Here is a 19,876-nt window from a genome sequence, read left to right as displayed (position 1 = left end):
AGATATTCATGAAAACTTATAAGAACTGCCACTGTGACAAACCCCCAGCCCCTCCAGTCCAAGACTATGAGTTAGTCTGAAAATGGAAAGCTCTATTTGCTATAGTTTGTCTCTTTTTAGCAAACATACTCAATTATCAAGCTGTATAAATGTAACCACACTGGGAGCCAGACTTCCAAGTAGCTGCAAACTGCGGTGGACTTTGGTGTGATTGGAGAACATGTCACAGGAGAAGATCCTCTCAGGAGGTAAATGTCAGCCTTCCTCAGTCACATTTGTATAAACAAAAGAAAAACAAAGTAAGAATTCAAACAGGTAACATTCATCATGTGCTTGCCACTGTATTAAATGTTTTCCATGTATTACCGCGCCTAAACTTCTCAACACCCTTCCCATCCATGGGAAGCCACACAACCCCACTAGCTTGATCCCACTCTTTCACGACTACACATCTCAAACGGGCACTCAGCACTGCCTAGCAATCCAATTCCATTTCTGTACTTAGTTCACTTTCCCGTTCTCCAGAAGGACTATGTCACATGTGTCTCCTAACACCTCTTCTCCTTTCCCCTGCTGCCCTTGCTCTCAGCCAGTGACTGCCTTCACAGACAGATGATGCCTCTGACCACCTGTCCGCATCTGCATTTGTCTCGGCTTTCCCTCTAGATACAACGGAATATGTGTTCCTGTTCACTTCAAAGCCAACTGCTCACCTACTCTGGAGTCTCCTCCCCTCTCAGGTGTTTACATACCTCCCCTGCAGTGTTCCCCTCATCTGCATCATTTCTCCCTTTCTATGAGTTCAATCCCACTGGCATATAAATATATTCTAGTTTCCTCCATCTTAAAAACAAAATTCCACTTGACCTTAAGGCCCCTCTACTCCACTAAAGTTGTTCTTGTTAAAATGATTAAAATCCTCCTAATTGCCAAACTATCTTGCACAGTAGCATTCACCATGGTTGGCCACCACCTCCCTCTTTTTTGGCTTCCTTACTCTTCTCTATGTACGCTCTCAACCTAGGTGGTTTCACCTAGTCCTTTAGTTTAAATACCACCTATGCGGTGATGATTCCAAAGACCAATTCTAGCCCTAACATCCCCTAGGGCTTCAGACTCAAATTTCCAATGGCCTATATGACATCTTAACTTAAAAATCTACTAGGTAATTTATGTTATGTGTATTTTACCACAATAAAAAATATATATATACCAGGTGATTAACAGATGGAGAGAGGGATGGTGAGATGAACAGGCATGTGAAAAAACAAGTGTAGCTAAATATTAATGGTAGGGTCTAGGTGGTGGGTGTATGGAGTTTAGTGTAAAATTTTTTCCAAGTATATTGTTCATATGCTGCATGTTGGGAGAAAACCTACTAGGCATCTCAACATAATATGTCTAAAACAATTTTTGATTCCAACCATTCCGAAAATGAAACCTACCTCTCACCTACAGTTTTCCCCATCTCATCAAAAAGCAAGGCAAAAGTAGGCAAGGCAAAATCCCAGGACTCAGCCTTGACAGGCTCTCTCCCACCTGGGATATAATTCCATGAAGGCAGGGGCCCTGCCCATCTAGAACAGTCCTAGCACACAGGAGGTGTTCAAAAATAGCTGTGGAATTAATCATGAATTACTGCTCTGTTTCTCTCTAGGCCCTTCAGCCCTCACTGTCCTTGAGTGAGAATGGAGCTCTCGGCCTCCAAACCTCCCCAGCCCAGGCAGCAGAGACTGTGTCTTAGTACCTGATTATGGCTTCTTACCAATCACAGCGGTTCCACAGTCCTCAGCAAGAGTTCAAGGCCTTCTTTACCACAGAGCCAGTGTTTCCTGTCCCAAACCTGTGACACACAGGACCCATGACACATGTCACAGCACAGCTGGGCATCACACTGCCCAGGCTGTCTCCCCGCAAGGCTTCAGCGGACTCCGGCCTCACTTTGCCCAGGGCCCGCCCGAATCCAGCCCAGGAGGCCTCCCTGTGGTAGCTGGAGACACAGTCCACTCCTTCAGTGGGCATCAAGGCATCTTCCTCTCAAGGCCATTGGGTGGGCCCAAGCCTGCCCTCTCACGCCCCACCGCAGCAGCCCCCTCTACCCTCCCCCACGTCCCGCCGGGGCCCCGCCATCTTTCCTCACCTGGACCTGCCCCGCCGGCCCAGCTTGGCTCCAACCGACACACCTGCCCCCAGCCCACTTGCCAGTCGGGTTCCCGCGGGAGCCCGCCGGCCCTGCGAGATCGGTGCCATCCAATCCTGGAGGCTCCCATGAGCCTGCGCACTGGAGCCGCGCCCTGCGCCGGCGCCCTCTGCAAACAGGCTGGGGTCGGCAGTGCCTCCCCCTGCTGGCCTCCGGAAGCACTGCAGCAGTTACCGCGGACCCGGTGGTGGATCCCTTGTGGTGCCTGGTCCCAAGCCAGGCTCATAATGCCAGCAACTCTCTGAGCCATGCCCACATCTTGAACCACTGAGTACTGTGTTCCCTAGGGGTGATGGCCTGGTTCACACCTGCCCCCTCAACTCCCTACTGAGTTGGAGAGGGGCCGGGGTAGAGGACTGGTTTGCAGTGTCAGAAAGGGGCAGGTAGTGTTTGGGCACTTTGGACAGGATAGACGATTACAGAAGGAGTCACTAGACTGTGCCAGAACGTGAGGTCAGTTAGCTGCTAGGTCGGGTGAGACAGTTTCATCTAGGGTGGTCAGTGTAGGGGGAATTCAGCGTGTAGACATTGCCTCAATACAGGAGGCCAGAATCTTTTTATCTTAACAAGCGCACCTCTCTCCGTTTGGTCCTGACCAGAGCCACTCCGGTGGATCCAGTTCCTTTAAAGGCATGATGAGACCTGCCTCACTTAGCCCACAGCCTGATCCAGGAGAGCCATATCCTTGAGCTGAGCTGGGACTGAGCCAAAACAGTCACCCTCTGTCCAGGCGTGGAGAGGTCAGCTTCCTGCTCCATGAGTCACTGACAGCAGATGCCTTCTCTCCACCAGAGGCCCTGCCTTTCCTCAGCAGCCAAGGCTCCCTCCCGTCCCAAGGTAGAGTTCCTCCTTAAAGATGGGCCCCCTTTAAGGGGATGCCTGTTGTTTCTCATAGCGTCTAATGTCAGAACTTTGCATGCCATCACTATTTCACAAATCTGAGCAGCACGAATGAATCAGAATGTTCTATTGTTGTGTTCCTACGTAGATGGCTGTCATGGGGACACACACACAGAATTTTCACCCACGGCATCAGGAAATCGCTAAATGGAGACTGAATGAATACTTGGTGGGAGAGAACCCCGAGGTCTCATCATGTCCCTCAACTTACTGTTAAACCACATCATATTCCCAGTGGCCACCGACCCAGAAGGCTGCTTCTGTTTTCACCAGTGAAAAATTGGAAGAATTATAAAGGTTAGTTCTTTATCAAAATTTCTTCCATTCTTTGGAGGCCTTTTCAAATCCCTATGACTTGCCATTACCAGCAGTGCAAGGAGTCTTGCAGGCCTTAAGTCCCTGATCTGCTACTGAAAGGTCCCCTTTCTAGCCTGACTGAAGAGTAGCTTGGTTGTCCCCTCCCTGCTGCCCCCCAGACACCACCTTCTCTTGTCCTACTTGGTCCCAGGCTCACTGCGGATCCCTGGGGAAGCTCAACTGGGGTAGCAGCAGTGACCAGCACAGAGGTGATGCGGATTCTGGAATCTCACAGTCTGCATTCCTGACCCTGGTCTGAGCACCCAGACTCCCTCAGGATGGACCCTGAGAGCCAGACATACCTCTGCTCTCCACTGAGCTGAGACCCATCTGCTCCTTTCAAGTGTAAGAATTTACTGCCCAAATGGCCCCTCATCCCAAGCTGTGTGTCTCCAGACACAATCACAGAGTCCCTTGAGGGCCTCCAAGACCCTAGTGGACAGCTTGTTCCCAGGACCTCAGGACCCAAAGTCATTTCTTCACAGCCCCTAAGGCCCATGATTAAGTTCAGAGTTTTCCAAACCTGGCTTGGGGCCAGGGGAGAGCAAATCACTAAGAACAAGAAACGCTGACCAAAAAAAAAAAAGAAGAATCATTTCAGCAGCACTACGCTTCCACGGCTCCATCCTGGTACAGGCCTCTGCTTTGCAGCCCGTTTATTTTTGGATGGTGTTCTTCACACCCAGCACCATCAAGTGTGAGTCGATGAGGACTGTGAGCTTGTCTGTGTGTTTCTTTCTCTCTGCTCAGCTTTGAGACACTTCACATAAAAGACTCTATAAAAATATATTGTGGAAAGTACAAGGCCAATAAAATTCCCAGTAGAGGCTGAACACTATTTTATTTAGAAAGCAGAAGGACATGCACTTACCTCATTCTGGATTCCCAGATGCCTAGTTCCTGAGCCTGGCACATGGGCAATGCCCAATAAATATCAATTGATTGATCCATTAGTTGGCTGCTCACCAGTTTGCAGAGCAATGACCAGCCCACCACTCTGCCTGCACACACCACAAAGAGAGAGAATCCTTAGGCTTTGATGGGAGAGTTGTTAAGTTGGCAGGTGAGCCTGCTACAAACCCTTGCCTATAAATGCCCTGCCTTCTACTTCCAGCTCTGCTTATTAACAGTAAAATAATGATGCAGCAGAAAGTGAACTGCAAACACTGCCAAATTCTAAGACAGGAGCTGGATGCATGCCTTTTAGTCCTCATGTATTCAGTCCTCTTGGTCTGTGCCAAGCCCTGTTCTTTACAGCAAGAATTCAGATGTCACCATCTTACTGCATCTTATTAGCTGGACAGAATAGGGTGCACACAGAAGGCAACTTCTTTGTTTCTTTCCAGTGTCATTCAAACTCAGTGCCCAGATGCATTTTTTTCCTGGGTTCTTGAATATAAAATCTTGGGCAGGTCTATAACTTTGAGCACCCAGAACAGTCCCATTTCAGTGTAAGACTCCCTCTGACTTCTTATCTAACTCTTAGGCTTTCTCTGTCTCGAGGCCAGGACTGCTTTGGACTGGAAATAGGCATGGGAAATGGGCACATCAGTTTCTCCTTTCTCACCCAACTTCACACCCACATCCTACCCTCCAGACTCAGTGTCTGACATCTTTGCAGCTGGAATCCAGCACAGGGCTCTCTGGCTTCAGCAGATATTTTGAGCTGGCTGTTTGCCTGAGAAAATCTTATGGTTTCCCTAAGAATTCCCTTTTGAGGTATCTCCAAGTGCAGCTCCATGGCCTGGGTGATGTTGCCACTGGCCAGTTGTTTACAATGCCCTCCCTCTGTTCCTGCCTCCCATGGGCCCATTCCAGGACCATGAATAAAGGTGCCAGACAAATGAGTAACTGGAGGCCAAAATGTAGACTTGGCTTTATGCCCCCATGAGGGGCTTCTCAAATGGAGGAAGGACCACCTTCGGGTCATTCATCAGCCACAGGAGGGTGCCTTTCCGTGATTCTCCCCAGTCCACCGTCTGTGAGCTGAGGCTCTGAGGCTCTCTTTGTTTGGGTCCATGTCCCTTCTGCTTGTTTTAGGGCAGTTCCAGATGGTGCCCCACCTGTAGATCCACTTGGCTCTAAGAAGGGCTTCCACGTCCTTCCCCTACCAAGGGTATCAGCAGTTACAGTCCAGGGCAGTCCTCTTCCTCTTTGCTCTCCCACCAAGCATGTTGTTTCAGCCATCTCCTTTCATCTTTCGATTGCTTGGGCATGGGTCAGACACCAAGCCCTTGTGTCCCCCCAAATTGCTGGAGACACATATCAAGCCTTATAAATTATTCTCCTGAAGTTCCTGTTACGCATGCAGAGGTCTTGAAGGAGGAGAAGCACTGCCTTCCCTCTCCCCTCTCCTCCCCAGGGCTGGGAAACAGGTGTGGAAGGGAAAATGCCATGGCATTCCAACAACTCAGAGGAATCTTCCATTCCTGGCCTCCTTACCCTCTAATCCCTCACAGGCTATGGATGGGTGATCAGCAGTGCTCCTGGCTTGCCAGGGGAGGTGACTCTTAAAACATGAGTAGGTGTTAACTGAATGAAGAAGGGAGAGTGGCCTATATGGGTGTGTAGGGCACAGAGCAGCACAGGAAGGTGCGTGAGAAAGCGTGGCGTATTCTAGGAGCCCCATGTGACTGCATGAGGAAGAGAGAGTTTGCGGCATGGTCAGAGATGGAATTGCAATCGGAGAAACAAGTTGTAGCCACCTCCTGCAGTGTTTTGCACACTATGCTAAGAAATTTTAATGCTCTCCTATAGGATTAGCCATCAAATGGTATTAATCAAGGGAGTACATGTTTGGCCCTTAGCATGCTGTTTTTGGCTGCAATGTGGAGAGGCATGGTGAGAGTAGAGACTTCTCTGGTGTGAGCTGAGAACATTAATAAGCAATGTTCAGAGGATCTTCTAATCAGAATAAAGAATATCTGGAGCTTCCCTGGTGGCACGGTGGTTAAGATCCACCTGCCAATGCAGGGGACACGGGTTCGAGCCCTGGTCTGGGAAGATCCCACATTGCTGCGGAGCAACTAAACCCGTGTGCTACAACTACTGAGCCCGTGTGCCACAGCTACTGAAGCCCACGCACCTAGAGCCCGTGCTCCACAACAAGACAAGCCACCACAATGAGAAGCCTGCGCACTGCAACGAAGAGTAGCCCCCACTCACGACAACTAGAGAAAGCCCGCACGCAGCAACAAAGACCCAACGCAGCCACAAATAAATAGATAGATAGATAGATAGATAGATAGATAGATAAATAAATAAAATTTATTTTTTTAATTGCTTTTAAAAAAAGAGTAAAAAATTTCTGACTTTTTTTCTTATTTCTCAAAGTCTTTCTAATACAGTCTTGAAAGCCACACATTCTCCTTGGTTTGCCAAGTTCTTAGGGAGGCATTGTGATTGAGAGATTTAATTGTGATTTTATTTTTTTATGAAAAGAACCAGTGTCAATCCACAGACCCTCTGAGAAATCAGGCTGGCCAGGCCAGGCCAGCAGCCCCTCTGCCCAACTCAGAGCCTCAGTGGCAAGGGGCGGCTTTATTCCAAGTGACCTGGGTTTTATTTCAGCATCACTACTTACTTGTGACCTCAGACAAATATTCAATTTCTCTGGGTCTCAGTTCCCTCATATATAAAAATGACCCTAAGAATGTATGAGTCAGAATAAGCTAGGTTATGCTGCTGTAATAAACAAACCATCAAATCTTAGTCACTTAGAGCAGCAAAGGTTTGCTTCATGCTCTCAGTGCATATCCAATGTGGGTCAGCTGGAAGCTCTGCTCCGTGATCCCTGACTTCAACCCGCAGGCTGATGGAGCACTCACCATCCCACACCCTGTGATCACTGTGGCCGATGGGGATAGAGATCTCTAGAGGGTTCAGCACCTGCAATTAAATGTCTGAATGTGTCTACAGTTAGTCTGGACATGGTATGCATTACTTCTGCTCACAACTTTTTGGTCAGAACAAATCACATGGTCCCACTCCACCACAAATACCTACCCCACAAGCCTGTGGTGGGGTTAAACACAAGAGTGCTTGGCACAGAGCTTCAAACCCACCAGGCTCTGACAAAGCTCTTCAATGAAGAGTGGCCTCTGCCCACAGGGGTAGTTAAGACTTCCAACTTCTCGCTGAGAAGTACTTTAGGAAAAGGATTGTATCCTCAACAACACAGGTAGACACTGGGCCTCCCATTTCAAAATGATAAAAGGAAATTTGAAAATTCCAGTGAAGGAAAGCCTGGTTGAGAAACAGAAATCCAAAAGGATCAGGATTGGCAACGGTCTCTACCTTCGAGTTGTAGACATAGAGTGTCCTAATACAGAATTTGGGGAAAGGCTCAATATTTTGTAATAACCTATAATGGAAAAGAATCTTAAAATGTTATACATATGTATATGTATAACATATGAAACTAACACAACATTGTAAATCAACTATATATTAATAAAAAATTTTTTTAAATACTACAAGTACCACAGTGATGGCACTGACTATGTAGATGGGCTGTTGGAGAATCATGTTGGCTTCAGACAGTTGGTAGTGGAGGCTGAGCACCCTCACGCTGCCCTCTCGGTGGGTGGATCTGTAACTTTCTGTAGAACCCGCCCTGCCAATATGTGAGCAGTCACGGCATGGTTAAAGCAGACTTGGGAAGACCACTTTTCAAAATTAAACTTTTTTATTTTGAGATAATTATAGATGCACATGCAGTTATATGAACTAATACAGATGATTCCCTGTACCCTTCACTCAGTTTGCCCACAATAGTAACATCTTACAAAACTAGTACAACATCACAACCAGGATATTGACATTGATGAAATCCATCCCTCTTGTTCAGATTTCTTTTGTTTTACTTGTACTCATTTGTATGTGTATTTTAAGTTATATAAAACCTGAAATTTACATACATAATATTGTACCTCAACTGTGTTTCAATTAAAAAAAAAAGTTCTATACAATTTTATCACGGGGGTAGGTTCATGTATCCACCACCACAGTCAAGATACAGAAGAGTCTATCACCATCAGGATTTCTCCTGGTGCCTTTTTATAACTACACCCACTTCCCTGCTACCTGCCCATCTCCTCCCCTACTTCCTCCCAAACCTATAGTAACCACAAATCTGTTCCCCATTTCTATAACTTTGTCATTTTAAGAATGTTATATAAATGGAGTCATGCTGTGAAAACTTCTGTGACAGGCTTTTTCTCTCAGCATAATTCTCTAGAGATCCATCCAAGCATGTATCAATAGTTCACTCCTTTTGGTGTGAATGTACCAAAGTTTATTTAACCATTCACTGCTTAAAAGGCATCCAGATTATTTGCAATTTTTGGCTATTACAAATAAAGTTCCTATGAACATTCAGGTACAGGTTTTGTGTGAGCATGTTTCCATTTCTCTGAGATAAATGTCTAATATGCAGTTGCTGAGTCTTATGGTAATTGTATATTTACTATTTTATAAGAAATTGCCAAACTGTCTTCCAGAGTGACTGTACCATTTTATATTCCCACAGCAATGTATGAGTGACCCAGTTTATCCACATCCTCACTAGCATTTGGTGTTGCCATTATTTTTTATTTAACCATTCTGATGTCTGTATAGAGATATCTGTGGTTTGACTTTGCATTTCACTAATAGCTAATGAGATTTAACATCTTTTCATGAGCTTACTTGTCATCTGTATATAATCCTCAGGGTAATATCTGTTCATGTCTTTTGCCTATTTTCTAAGTGGATTTTTTTTTTGTTTTTTACCGTTGAGTTTTGAGAATTCTTTATATATTCTAGATACTAATCTTTTGTTGGATGTGTAGTTTGCAAATACTTTCTCCCAGTTTACAGTTTGTCTTTTCACCCTCTTAATAGAAACTTTCACAGAGAAAAGGATCAGTTTATTAATTTTTCCTTTTATGGATTGTGCTTTTGATGTCAAGTCTAAGAACTCATTGCCTAGCCCTAGAACCCAATCCTTTCCTTTTTTTTCTTCTAAAAGTCTCATAGTTTTACCCTTACATTTGAGTCTGTGATCCATTTTGAGTTTGTTTTTGTACAAGGTGTAAAGTTAATGGGACCACTGGAGTTTTTTTGTTGTTGTTATTTTGGTTGTTCGGTTTTTTGGTCTATGGATGTCCATTTGTTGAAAGGCCATTCTTTTTCCATTAAATTTCTTCTGCACCTTTGTCAAACGTTAATTGGGAATACTTGTGCAGGTCTATTTCTGGGTTCTTCATTCTGTCCCATTGACCTATGTGTCTATCCCTCTGCCAGATTACACTGACTTGACTATGGTAGCTATATGGTAAGACTTTATATTGAGTACGGTGATTCCTCCCACTTTAGTCTACCTTTTCAAGATTATTTTAGCTGTTCTAGGGCTTGTGCATTTTCAGAGCACTTAAAAATTTTTATATAATGTAAATTATACAAAAAATATAAAATAAAATTTATAAACTGGATTTTAGAATAAGCTTATCTATGTCTACAAAATGCTTTGCTGGGAATTTGATAGGAATCACATTTGACCTCTAAATTAATTTGGGGAGAATTGACATCTTTACCATGTTGAGTTGGGATGTCCACTTTTGCTCTACAATTTAGTGATGAATGTGTGTATGTTTGAGCAACCTCATACAAATGGTGTGCTGGCAGATAATAGAAGCTTAATAAATATTTATGGCAGAGAGGAAGGATGGGAGAGCCAGGCAAAATCTTGAAAAATCTGGATCAGTGGTTCCCAAATCTGGCCACACATACAATCCTCTGCTGAGGTTGGTAAAAGTACAGATTTCTGAGTTTCACCTCAGCCTGCTGATTCAGAGTCTCCAGGGTTGAGGCCAGTGGCCCTCTATTTTTAACACCCTCTATAGTTGATTCTCAGGTACAGTCAGGTTTGAAGATGTACAATACAGAAGCCAGACATGGATGCAGTTTGCAGGCAATGAGCTGATTCCCTTAGGACTGTACTGTTCTTTCTGACATTTGCCCTGAAACAAAGCAAGTGGCAGCTGCAGTCAAGTTCACCTAAGGCAAATGAACATGTCCTTCATGAGATATGGCTCAAAATGAGTAAACAGACCCAGGGAGCCAGGAAGGTCCTTTCCTATAAGGAGGAAGACTAGATTCATTTTGAACCTGTAGCCACCCATTTCTTTTCCAAAGAGGAAATAAGCAACCGGAGTTCAGCAGAGTACAAGCAGTTGCAAAGTTGTAAGTACTGTTATTTTCTCACTGCATTGCATACTTGATTAATCCCCTAACCTTGAGGTCCATGACACTGTGCAATAGGGCCCTGAGGGAGCTGACGCCAGCCCTGAGAGCATTGGAAACAAGACTGTTCAGATGCCTGGAAACTTCTTTTTCATTAATAGCAGAACAAGCCAAATAACCTATAAGACTTTTCTACTATAAAGAAAACAGGAAATTAGAAATAAAAGTACATAGAGAAGGGTTCATAAATTAAATTTTCGAGCACAGGCTTCTTTAAACCTTTGTCATCGTTTTTGTTTGTTCTCTCTGCTATTTCAATCTTTTATTTTCAATGTAAAATGCATTATGTAAGAAATATATAAAAGTAAAGGAATTTTTAACAAAATAAAGCATATTCTCCTAATCCCATCACCCAAACACTGGGCAAATTCTATTCCACTACTGCACCTTCCCTGCTCTTCACTGTACTCCTCTGTGTGCACACATGCTTTTCTGTTGCTTTAATCGCTAGCGTACAATTTTGAGTCATTATAACAAACATTTTTCTAAGTTGTGACTTTTGGGTACTTATTTTATTGTCTTCTTGGCTGCATAATATCCCATTATGCTATTGTACTAGAACTGTTTTTTTTTAACCATGTTGTCTTTAATATTACCATATTTTATTCTATTACTATTTCTATTCTATTCTATTCTGTTCTTTTTTTCACTAAACATAATTGTTTTTAATAGTACTATATTCTAAGGCATTTCAGCCATTTTTCAGTTGTTGTTTTTATCAAGAACAATAAGATGAAGATCTTAAACAGATATTTTCTTATTCTGAATTATTTCTTTGGGATAAATTCTCAGGAATAACATTGTTAGGTCATTGGGCATAAGCATCTTTATGACTTTTGGTATTTCTGAGAATACCAGCTTCACCAAAATTTTGCCAAAACTGGATAGTATTTTAAAAAATTTTTGTGAATGTGGTGGATGCAAATTAATACATTGGCATTCATTATTTTTATTAGACTGTGTCCACCATTTGTATTTTTATCACATACATTGTCTATTGAAATCCTTTATTACTCTATTATAAATTATAATGGTCTTTCTGAATATTATAGGTATTAATATGTAGTCACAATTATGTAAATGTTTTCCCAATCCACTGCTATTATTTTTAATTCAACAAATAAATATTTATTGAACATTTACTACGTGCTAGCAATGAGTTTAGATTATTTTTCATTTAGAAAAAAATTACATTAACATTTGCTTTCAGTAGACTGTATTTTTTTTCCATGAGCATAAAATATAAAGTTTTCATAGGGTTATTTTTGCCCATAAGATATTAATTTACTCAATTATGAATTGCCCTATGGCAGGTTTGAAAACATAATCTTTATAGCTGGAGAGGGAAATGTATGTTATTTCTGCCACATTCCCATTATTGGTAATTAATTGCTCAAACCAATGCTTGTAATACACTTGCTCTGGAAGGAAAAAATCGATGCTGAGTTCCAAATAACCATTCCAGAATTAACTTACTTTAGTTTTTTAATAGTCATATTTTAAAAACTATATAAGCTTCAGAGCATAGAAACTATTTCAAATACTAGTCAAAGGCTATCCTCACTTAATCTTCCAGAGCTGAATCTCTGGGTAGCAGTTAAGAACATGAAAGAGAATGGGGGAAATAAAGGGGACACATGCCCTTCCTTTCTCTCAAAAGAAGAAAATACCATCACAGTCATGGCAAACCATGTTATCTCAATTTTCAGGAACTTGAAAAAGAGGTAATTCTCTCTAGAATTCTTTCCAAATTCATCCCATGAGAGATGTTTCCCTAGATACTCCTAATCCGCAGGGAATGATAAATATCCTGGAATAAGAGGTCCAATAAAAACAGAAATATCTGAGATCTAATGAATCTATGGTTAGAGCCACCAATGCCATGATTACACAAAACCTAGCCGTCCCCACTATGGTGACTACTTCATCACAAATGCTTTCTCCTCTCTAAAGGCTAACAAACCAAGTCCCACTTTGTTAATCCTAGTGGGCCTCTCTCCCCTGGTCCCTGTGCCCTAGTGCCCCAGCCAAACTTACAAGAGACAGGTGTACACCCTAGTCCAGGACAGGGATATGTGGGTGGCTTGCTCAGTCACAGGCAGGCTTCCTGCTCTGAGGCTTCTTACCACTAGCAGCCTAGCACAAACCATTTTCTTTCTGGGTAAGATAGTATTCCTCTGGGACAGAGGTTAGGTCTTCCTCTCTGTGACCCTCTGAGCAGATCTGACTTCCTTCCCACAAACTGACATCATTCAAAAGAAGTCTCTCTTGATCTATTTCCTTCTTAGCCCCAAGTCACCCTCCAGCTTGAAAGGATCAGGAAGCTCTCCCTCACCCTGATAAAAGCCTTCTTCACCAACTTTTCTGTAGCAATCAGCCCAGCTCTTGCCACATATCCCCTTATTTGTTGAATAAATGAATGACTAAGGATTCTGTTTTCACTTGTTTCTATCTCCCCTTCACGGGAACACTTCCACAGATGAGCAGCCTCCCCACAGTGGCACGGTCAGAGCTGCCTCAGGCATCTGGAGGCTACTCAGAACTACCTCAGAGCTGCTGCCTCTTTCACACTGACAATCAAAATGGAAAAGCACCTCAGCCTATGACCAGCGAACACAGGTGACAAGTTGGGAAGGTGAAGCAGGGGTGTAATAAGGGAAACACAGTGCTAACTTAAATGGCACCTCCAGGTATGAGAGTGCCATGGAGACAAAGGAATGGCAAAGAACAAGGATTTCTCTGAAAAGTAGAAGCTTCTTTCCTACCCTGTATTCCCAGATGCCCACCTGAAGTAGGCTGTGCATTCTCCAAGCTCCCACCTCCATTTCTCAAAATACCCTCCTGAGTGCAGTATCAAAGGCTCCTTTATCCTTCCCTCTAGGAACTCTTCCTGTCCCTCTTTCCCAGCCGGATTCCTAGTCACTCTCTCTAGAGAAACTGTCATAACCTGAATGCCAGGTTTATTCACCACTGTGAAGTTTCTGATGTCTGAAAAGGACTGAACTATGTCTGAAGAATTTTCCACATTCAATGCACTCATAAGCCTTCACACCAGTGTGAATCCTGTAATGTTCACTAAGGTGTGCATACTTGCAGAAGGTTTTCTCACACTCACTACACTTATAGGGCTTCTCACCAGTGTGAGTTCTATGATGTTCAGTAAGAGACGTGTTGTGAGCAAAGGCTTTCCCACATTCTTGACATTTATAGGGCTTCTCTCCAGTATGAATTCTCATATGCTGAGTGAGGCAGGTATTCTGGTTAAAGCACTTCCCACATTCATTGCATTTATAGGGTTTTTCTCCGGTGTGACTTCTCTGATGCCGAATAAGACAAATGCTTTGAATGAAAGCTTTACCACATTCACTGCATTTGTAGGGTCTTTCCCCTGTATGAATTCTCTGACGTTTAGTGAGTGGGGTGCTCTGAGCAAAAGTTTTGCCACATTCCTTACACTTATAGGGTTTTTCTCCAGTATGAATTCTCTGGTGTTTAACAAGGGATGGGCTCTGACAAAACGCTTTCCTACATTCCTTACATTTATAGGGTTTCTCTCCAGTATGAATTCTCTGATGCTGAGAGAGGTTTGACTTTGTATGGAAAGTCCTCACATTCATCACATTTATAGGGTTTTTCCCCGGTGTGAATTCTCTGATGTTGTGTAAGATTTGAGTGTTTGCGAAAAGAAGAGCCACATTCGTTGCATAAATAAGGTTTCTCACCAGTGTGAATTCTCTGATGATGAATGAGGTGTGTGTTCTGTCTGAACACATTCCCACATCTATTACATTTATAAGGTTTCTCACCAGTGTGAATTCTCTGATGATGAATGAGGTGTGTGTTCTGACTGAACACATTCCCACATCTATTACATTTATAAGGTTTCTCTCCAGTGTGAATTCTCTGGTGTTCAGTGAGATGTGAATGATTGCGGAAGGAATTCCCACAGTCATTACATTTATATGGTTTCTCTCCAGTGTGGATTCTCTGATGCTGAGTAAGAAATGATCGACATCGAAATGTTTTCCCACACTGCTCACATCCATATGGTTTCACTCCGGAATGAATTCTTTGATGTCGAACAAAGAATGAACTACGACTAAAAGTTTTCCCACATTCCTCACATGTGTAGGGTCTCATATGAGTTCTCTGATGCTGGGTAAAGGATGAGCTCTGATTAAAAGTTTTTCCACATTCACTACATTTCCAAGATTTTTTCTGTGTAGAGTGGGTCCGACATTTACTTTGGTCTGAAATCTCATTGGTGTGTATGCTACTTGTCTCCCACTGATGTAGGCTCTCTTCTGTAGAAACCCTGAGATGTGTAACAAGACTTGAGGTCAAAAGCAGGCTTCTCTCAAAATTATATTCTTGTCTAATCATTTCTGGAGGTGCTTCCTTGTGGATGAAAGTTATTCCCCCAAAACCTTCTTGGAAAAGGCATGGTCCAGGAACCTCTCTGGGAGGGTTTTCCTTCATGCTCTCACATACATATTTTTATTCAAATGTAGAATCCTGGTATTCATCCTCTTGGGATGTCTTTGATGCTGTCCCTGGCAAATCAATTTCAGAGCCATCCTGCTCTGGAGCAGGCTTGTTCACCCAACCTGGACAAATCTCTCTTTCAATCTCTCTCTCTTCAGCTCCTTGCATATTCAACATCCACAAATCTTCTCTTTGCTTTGATTGTAGAAGACTTCAAGGTTGTAAAACTGGGAGCCCATGATGTCCTGGGGCTCCCTGCAGGGCAGCGACCACGGTCCCATAGGTACACGGAAACCCCACTGCTCCTATTTTTACATTAATTTTGTCACTGTTACTATACAGAAGTTTTAACTTTTTCAATATTGTCAACACTGTAGTTCTTCTTTGTTATACTCTGTCAATTGCTGGCAGCCAGAGGAAGTTATTACTCCTCTGTAGATCTGATAAAACTAGAATATATTTTCTACCAGTTTTCCTATGCTTTTTTATTTAATCAAGCTGTATGTAATTTTAGTAGATGACGTGACTTTTGAATCTAAGTCATCTTTTCCACCTATCTTAGTTCGATCTATGAAGTTGGGCTCCCTCCCCCACATTGAGACTGATTGCCATGCGTCCCCCATTATATAGCACTGAGTGTTCCTTGGCTCACATTGTGGTCCTCCAGGTCTATTTCTTTTGTACACTTAATAACTCCAACCTTTAGCTTTTTAGTTTTTTTTGTTATGGTGGTGGCTATATGTCCTAATATCTGATAATGCTGGATCTACCACTTCACTCTTCCTTTTTCTTAGATGTTCCCATCTTATTTTTCTTTCATATAATTTTTAGAATTAGAACCCAAAAGGAAAATGTTTTTAAAAGAATGTATAACCATTTGGAGTTGCATAGGAAGAACACAGAAAGATGACAAAACACTACTCCCATGGCCTTTGAGCCAAGTCTCTCAGCAGATTCCCTCGAGGGAACTGGGGGCACTTTGAAAACCATGGAAACTCCTTCAACCAGTGGAGAACCCAAAAGTGCCAACTGGAACAAGGCATCTGTCCCAGAAAGTGTGACCAGTGCACCAGCGAGACTGCACCCTGTCCTGGCTTATCTTGATGTAGGAGGTTGATTCTCAAATTCTTTCACCAGGCGAAGCCCCCTGTAAGTATGCAAGGACATGTGCACACACATACACACACAGAGCTTTATTCAACATAAACCCCAGAACTGAAGAGGGATCACGACCACTATTCAAAATGAGTTTCAGAAGTGACAGGCATGATTTTTTTGAAGTTACTTCTTAACAACTGGGCCAGACACTCCATCCCAGGTCACCTTCTTAGGGCCCCACTGGCCTCTTTCCTTATTGTGAAGTATGTGGGTACATTCTTTGGACCAACATCTGAGGGCTTTTCCACGTGATCACAGTCAGAAGGATGTCCAGGCAGAAACCCTCAGGTTCTGCCTTGGGAGACTGTCCCACTTTCTCTGTTCACCTAGAACAATAAGCAGCTTTTACTGGGTCACCCTGCCATTTGGCCAGCAGCCTTCCCTGAACAGAACAGTTCAGTTGCCTTCTTAATCCCACTGGACAGCAGGGGTTGTTTTAGCCTCATAAGAGAGAAGTAGTAGGACTCAGAACACGTGATGGAAAGACACGTGTGTTACACAACTCTATGTGGACAGGCACATTCTAGGGGAAATGTAAAAATGCACCAAAAGTAGAATCAGATAGCAGCAGTGTGAATCTGCCCCTGCTAGCTGTATGATCTTGGACAAATTAAATAAACCTTCCAAGCCCCATTTATAAAAGAGGAATAAGAATACTGCTCAAAGTTGAAATGAGGATTAAATTAAATCATTTATAGAAACTACCTATATACTATTACTGTCTTAATATCTAAAAGGACCAAATAAAATAATTTGTTATACAGTTTTAAAGGATGCATGACTCCATCTATAAGCAAAGTCCTCCTATACCCTCCAAAACTTCTCTGTACTTCCAGGATGAAAGAGAGACTATATACAACAGAGGCCCTTAACTTTGGGGGATTTGTTCTCCTAGAGAACTTGGAGAATGTTAAGAGCTGCTTTTTCCAAAAGAAGCAGCAAGTTAACATTCTAACTGTAGAGCTCCCCAGGTGCCTTGAAGCACATCTGTGGGCAGCTCCATGGAGCCCAGTCTGAGAACTCAGGCCTTGAGCACCCACACGTGTAGGCCCGCCTTCTGTCAGCAGGGAAGGTAAGTGACTGTGACAGGACTCAGCCTAACTACGTCGCAAGCCGCCGTCCATAGCTGAGGGCTATTCCGTCCACCCTGGATCCTGACACCTTTGCCATAAACCAGTACTTCTCCTCACCCACCCCACAGCCCACGTTAGGGCACCAGTCCTTTGTCTACATGGAGAAAAAAACGACGGCATTGAATGCGTTAATAAGGTTGCATCATCTCACTGCAGTAATTTCCTCCTTTATGATTAAAAGTAGCTAACACTTTTTGAGTCGTTACTACATGCCACACAGTGTGCTAAACATGTGAGCCGCGCTGTCGTCTAACCCTCCCAGGAACAGCATGAGATGGATTTCGTTATCTCCACTTGGCAGTCAGTTAGCTGAGTCTTAGATGGTTTAAAAGTCACTTGCTGCTTGTCATTTAGCTAGTGAGTGGCGAAGTCTGGCTTGGAGCCCTGCTCTCTGCCGCCTCCCACCACGGCACTGCAGATCTCCTGGGACATTTCATAAGTACTAACATTTATAGGCCTTAATTACTGCCCTGTGGATCCCCAAAGCTTTGCTCACCCTATCTTCTTTTAGCTCCCCAGCCCTGAGGAGCCCCCTCTGGGAAGATTGCCCTCCACATATAAGCTGCTCCCTGCTTGCTGCACACTTTCGTGAATCTGTAATGCATCATTCCCAAAGTTGTCAGAGTGTCTGACTTCCCCATAAATGGCATACAGGGTCTTCAAAGCCTCCATGTCATCTCCTCTACCAATGTGTTGCTTCCTATTTCAGATAAGAACCAGCCCTTTCGTCATATTTGAATTTCAAATATCCACCCACCTTATCAGCTTGCCTGCCACTGTCCTTTAAGAGTCCAGTTCAATCATTTGTGATGAAAATGTAGCTGGGACACAATGAAATGAAAGTGAATGAGAGTGTTTCAATTATACCTAAACCTTCACAGCCAGTGCCTTGGTAAGTTTCGATGTGTCTTGAAAATGTATTTATCTGAAAGTTTCTTGAACACTGAGCATTTTTCAAATATTGGAACTATCTATGTTGTAGGCACTTTAACAGAATGCTGGGTGGTTTACCAACTGGTCAAGAGTTTAACCCTCTCTACTTGAAGTCTGACGGTTTTTATTACACTTACCCCTCCCACGTCTTCATCAGTCTGATCTGACTCCAGCCTCTGGAGTCACCCAGTCCCAGCTTCTGGCAGCACCTTGTGTCAACAGTTTGACTTTCTTGATCAAGAAAGAGCTCACTGTGTTGAGGCACAGGGGCTGTTGAGAAGGGCCACATTACATGATACCAAGACTCTTCTCTGAAATACATTTAGCCCAAGGGCAGTCAGGAGCAGACAAAGTAGGAATCAAAACGTTACCAGCAACCCACCGAAAGAGAGAGGCCCGAGGAGAGATGGTGGGCCCAGCCACATGCAGGAGGCCGCAGAGAAGAGCACTGAGCAGGGGGTCCATGGAGTGGGAGACCTGGGGTTGAATTCTGACTGTCACTTACTTATCTGTCACTTACTATATGACCCTAGGAAAGTCCTAAATGTGTCATCTGTAAAATGGGAATGACAATAACCCTATCTCATAGGGTCGTTACCATGGAACATGTACCATGAAAGTGCCATGATGAGGTATGACCCGAAGAGGGACTGCAAGGGGAACATGGTGATGTGCATAGACCATCACCCAGCCAAAGTGGAGACACTGAGCCCCACTAGAAGAACTCAGCCCAGCCTCATTCCACCCAGACAGAGTGATACCCACCTGAGGGTGGCATCATCTGGGTCCTCAGCCTCCTCAAGTTCTTCCCACTCGCTGTCACTCTCATGGGACTCTTCTGGAGGCAAAGACTCTGAGAAAGTACCCCAAGGACAGAACTGCAGTAAAGGAATGGTCCCTGAATCTGCCTTCAAACATTCTCCACAGGGTAGCTGGTCTTCCAATGTAGAGTTGATAGTAGGATATGTTTCATCTTCCAAGATGAGAGAAGGGACTTCAGGTAGATGGCACATGTCACCTTCATCATCATCACTGTACAATTCAGGACTAGAAAACAGAAACCCACGTGTCTTCCAGCATTGATCAGAAATTCCTCTCCCCACCTTCCCTTGCTTTCAGGATGCTCATCATGACACATCACAGGCAAGCCAGCCAGGCTTGAAACAGTTCTTGCCAGAGACTGCTCTGGGGTCAGGAGGTGAACAGTGAATACGGCATGGCCCTTGACCTGGAAGAGCCCCTGATTTAATGGGAAGAGCGGGCAGTGAACAAATGTTAGAATCAGGTAGTAAGTGCTATGTTAGAGGCAGCACAGAGCCTTATGGGAGCAGGGGGAGCTCCTTACCGAGTCCAGAAGACAATGGGGGAACTTGCCAGAGGACATGGATCAAAAGCAGAGCTATGACCCAGTTTTAGAACTGACGCT

General features: G+C 43.7%; 1 protein-coding gene and 1 long non-coding RNA gene across 2 annotated transcripts; both read right to left on the bottom strand.

Moving 5' to 3' along the window:
- Window positions 1–185: 185 nt before the first annotated feature.
- On the bottom strand, window positions 186–2,194 carry LOC130705020 (uncharacterized). The gene is made up of 3 exons (XR_009005612.1): window positions 2,141–2,194; window positions 1,766–1,843; window positions 186–260 (listed from the first exon to the last, which is right to left on the bottom strand). It is a non-coding gene; the product is annotated as an uncharacterized LOC130705020 (long non-coding RNA).
- Window positions 2,195–13,701: 11,507 nt separating this feature from the next.
- LOC102999540 (zinc finger protein 502-like) lies at window positions 13,702–15,426 on the bottom strand. The gene is given in 3 exon segments (XM_007178741.2): window positions 13,702–14,350; window positions 14,352–14,522; window positions 14,595–15,426. Coding segments are annotated over 3 exon segments (1,629 nt in total). The 5' UTR covers window positions 15,404–15,426.
- Window positions 15,427–19,876: the final 4,450 nt, after the last annotated feature.

The sequence above is a fragment of the Balaenoptera acutorostrata genome, chromosome 16, assembly GCF_949987535.1.
Source record: "Balaenoptera acutorostrata chromosome 16, mBalAcu1.1, whole genome shotgun sequence".
Lineage (NCBI taxonomy): Eukaryota > Metazoa > Chordata > Mammalia > Artiodactyla > Balaenopteridae > Balaenoptera > Balaenoptera acutorostrata.
The sequence above is the reverse complement of the archived record's forward strand: the minus strand, read 5'-3'. Positions and strand labels throughout refer to the sequence as shown.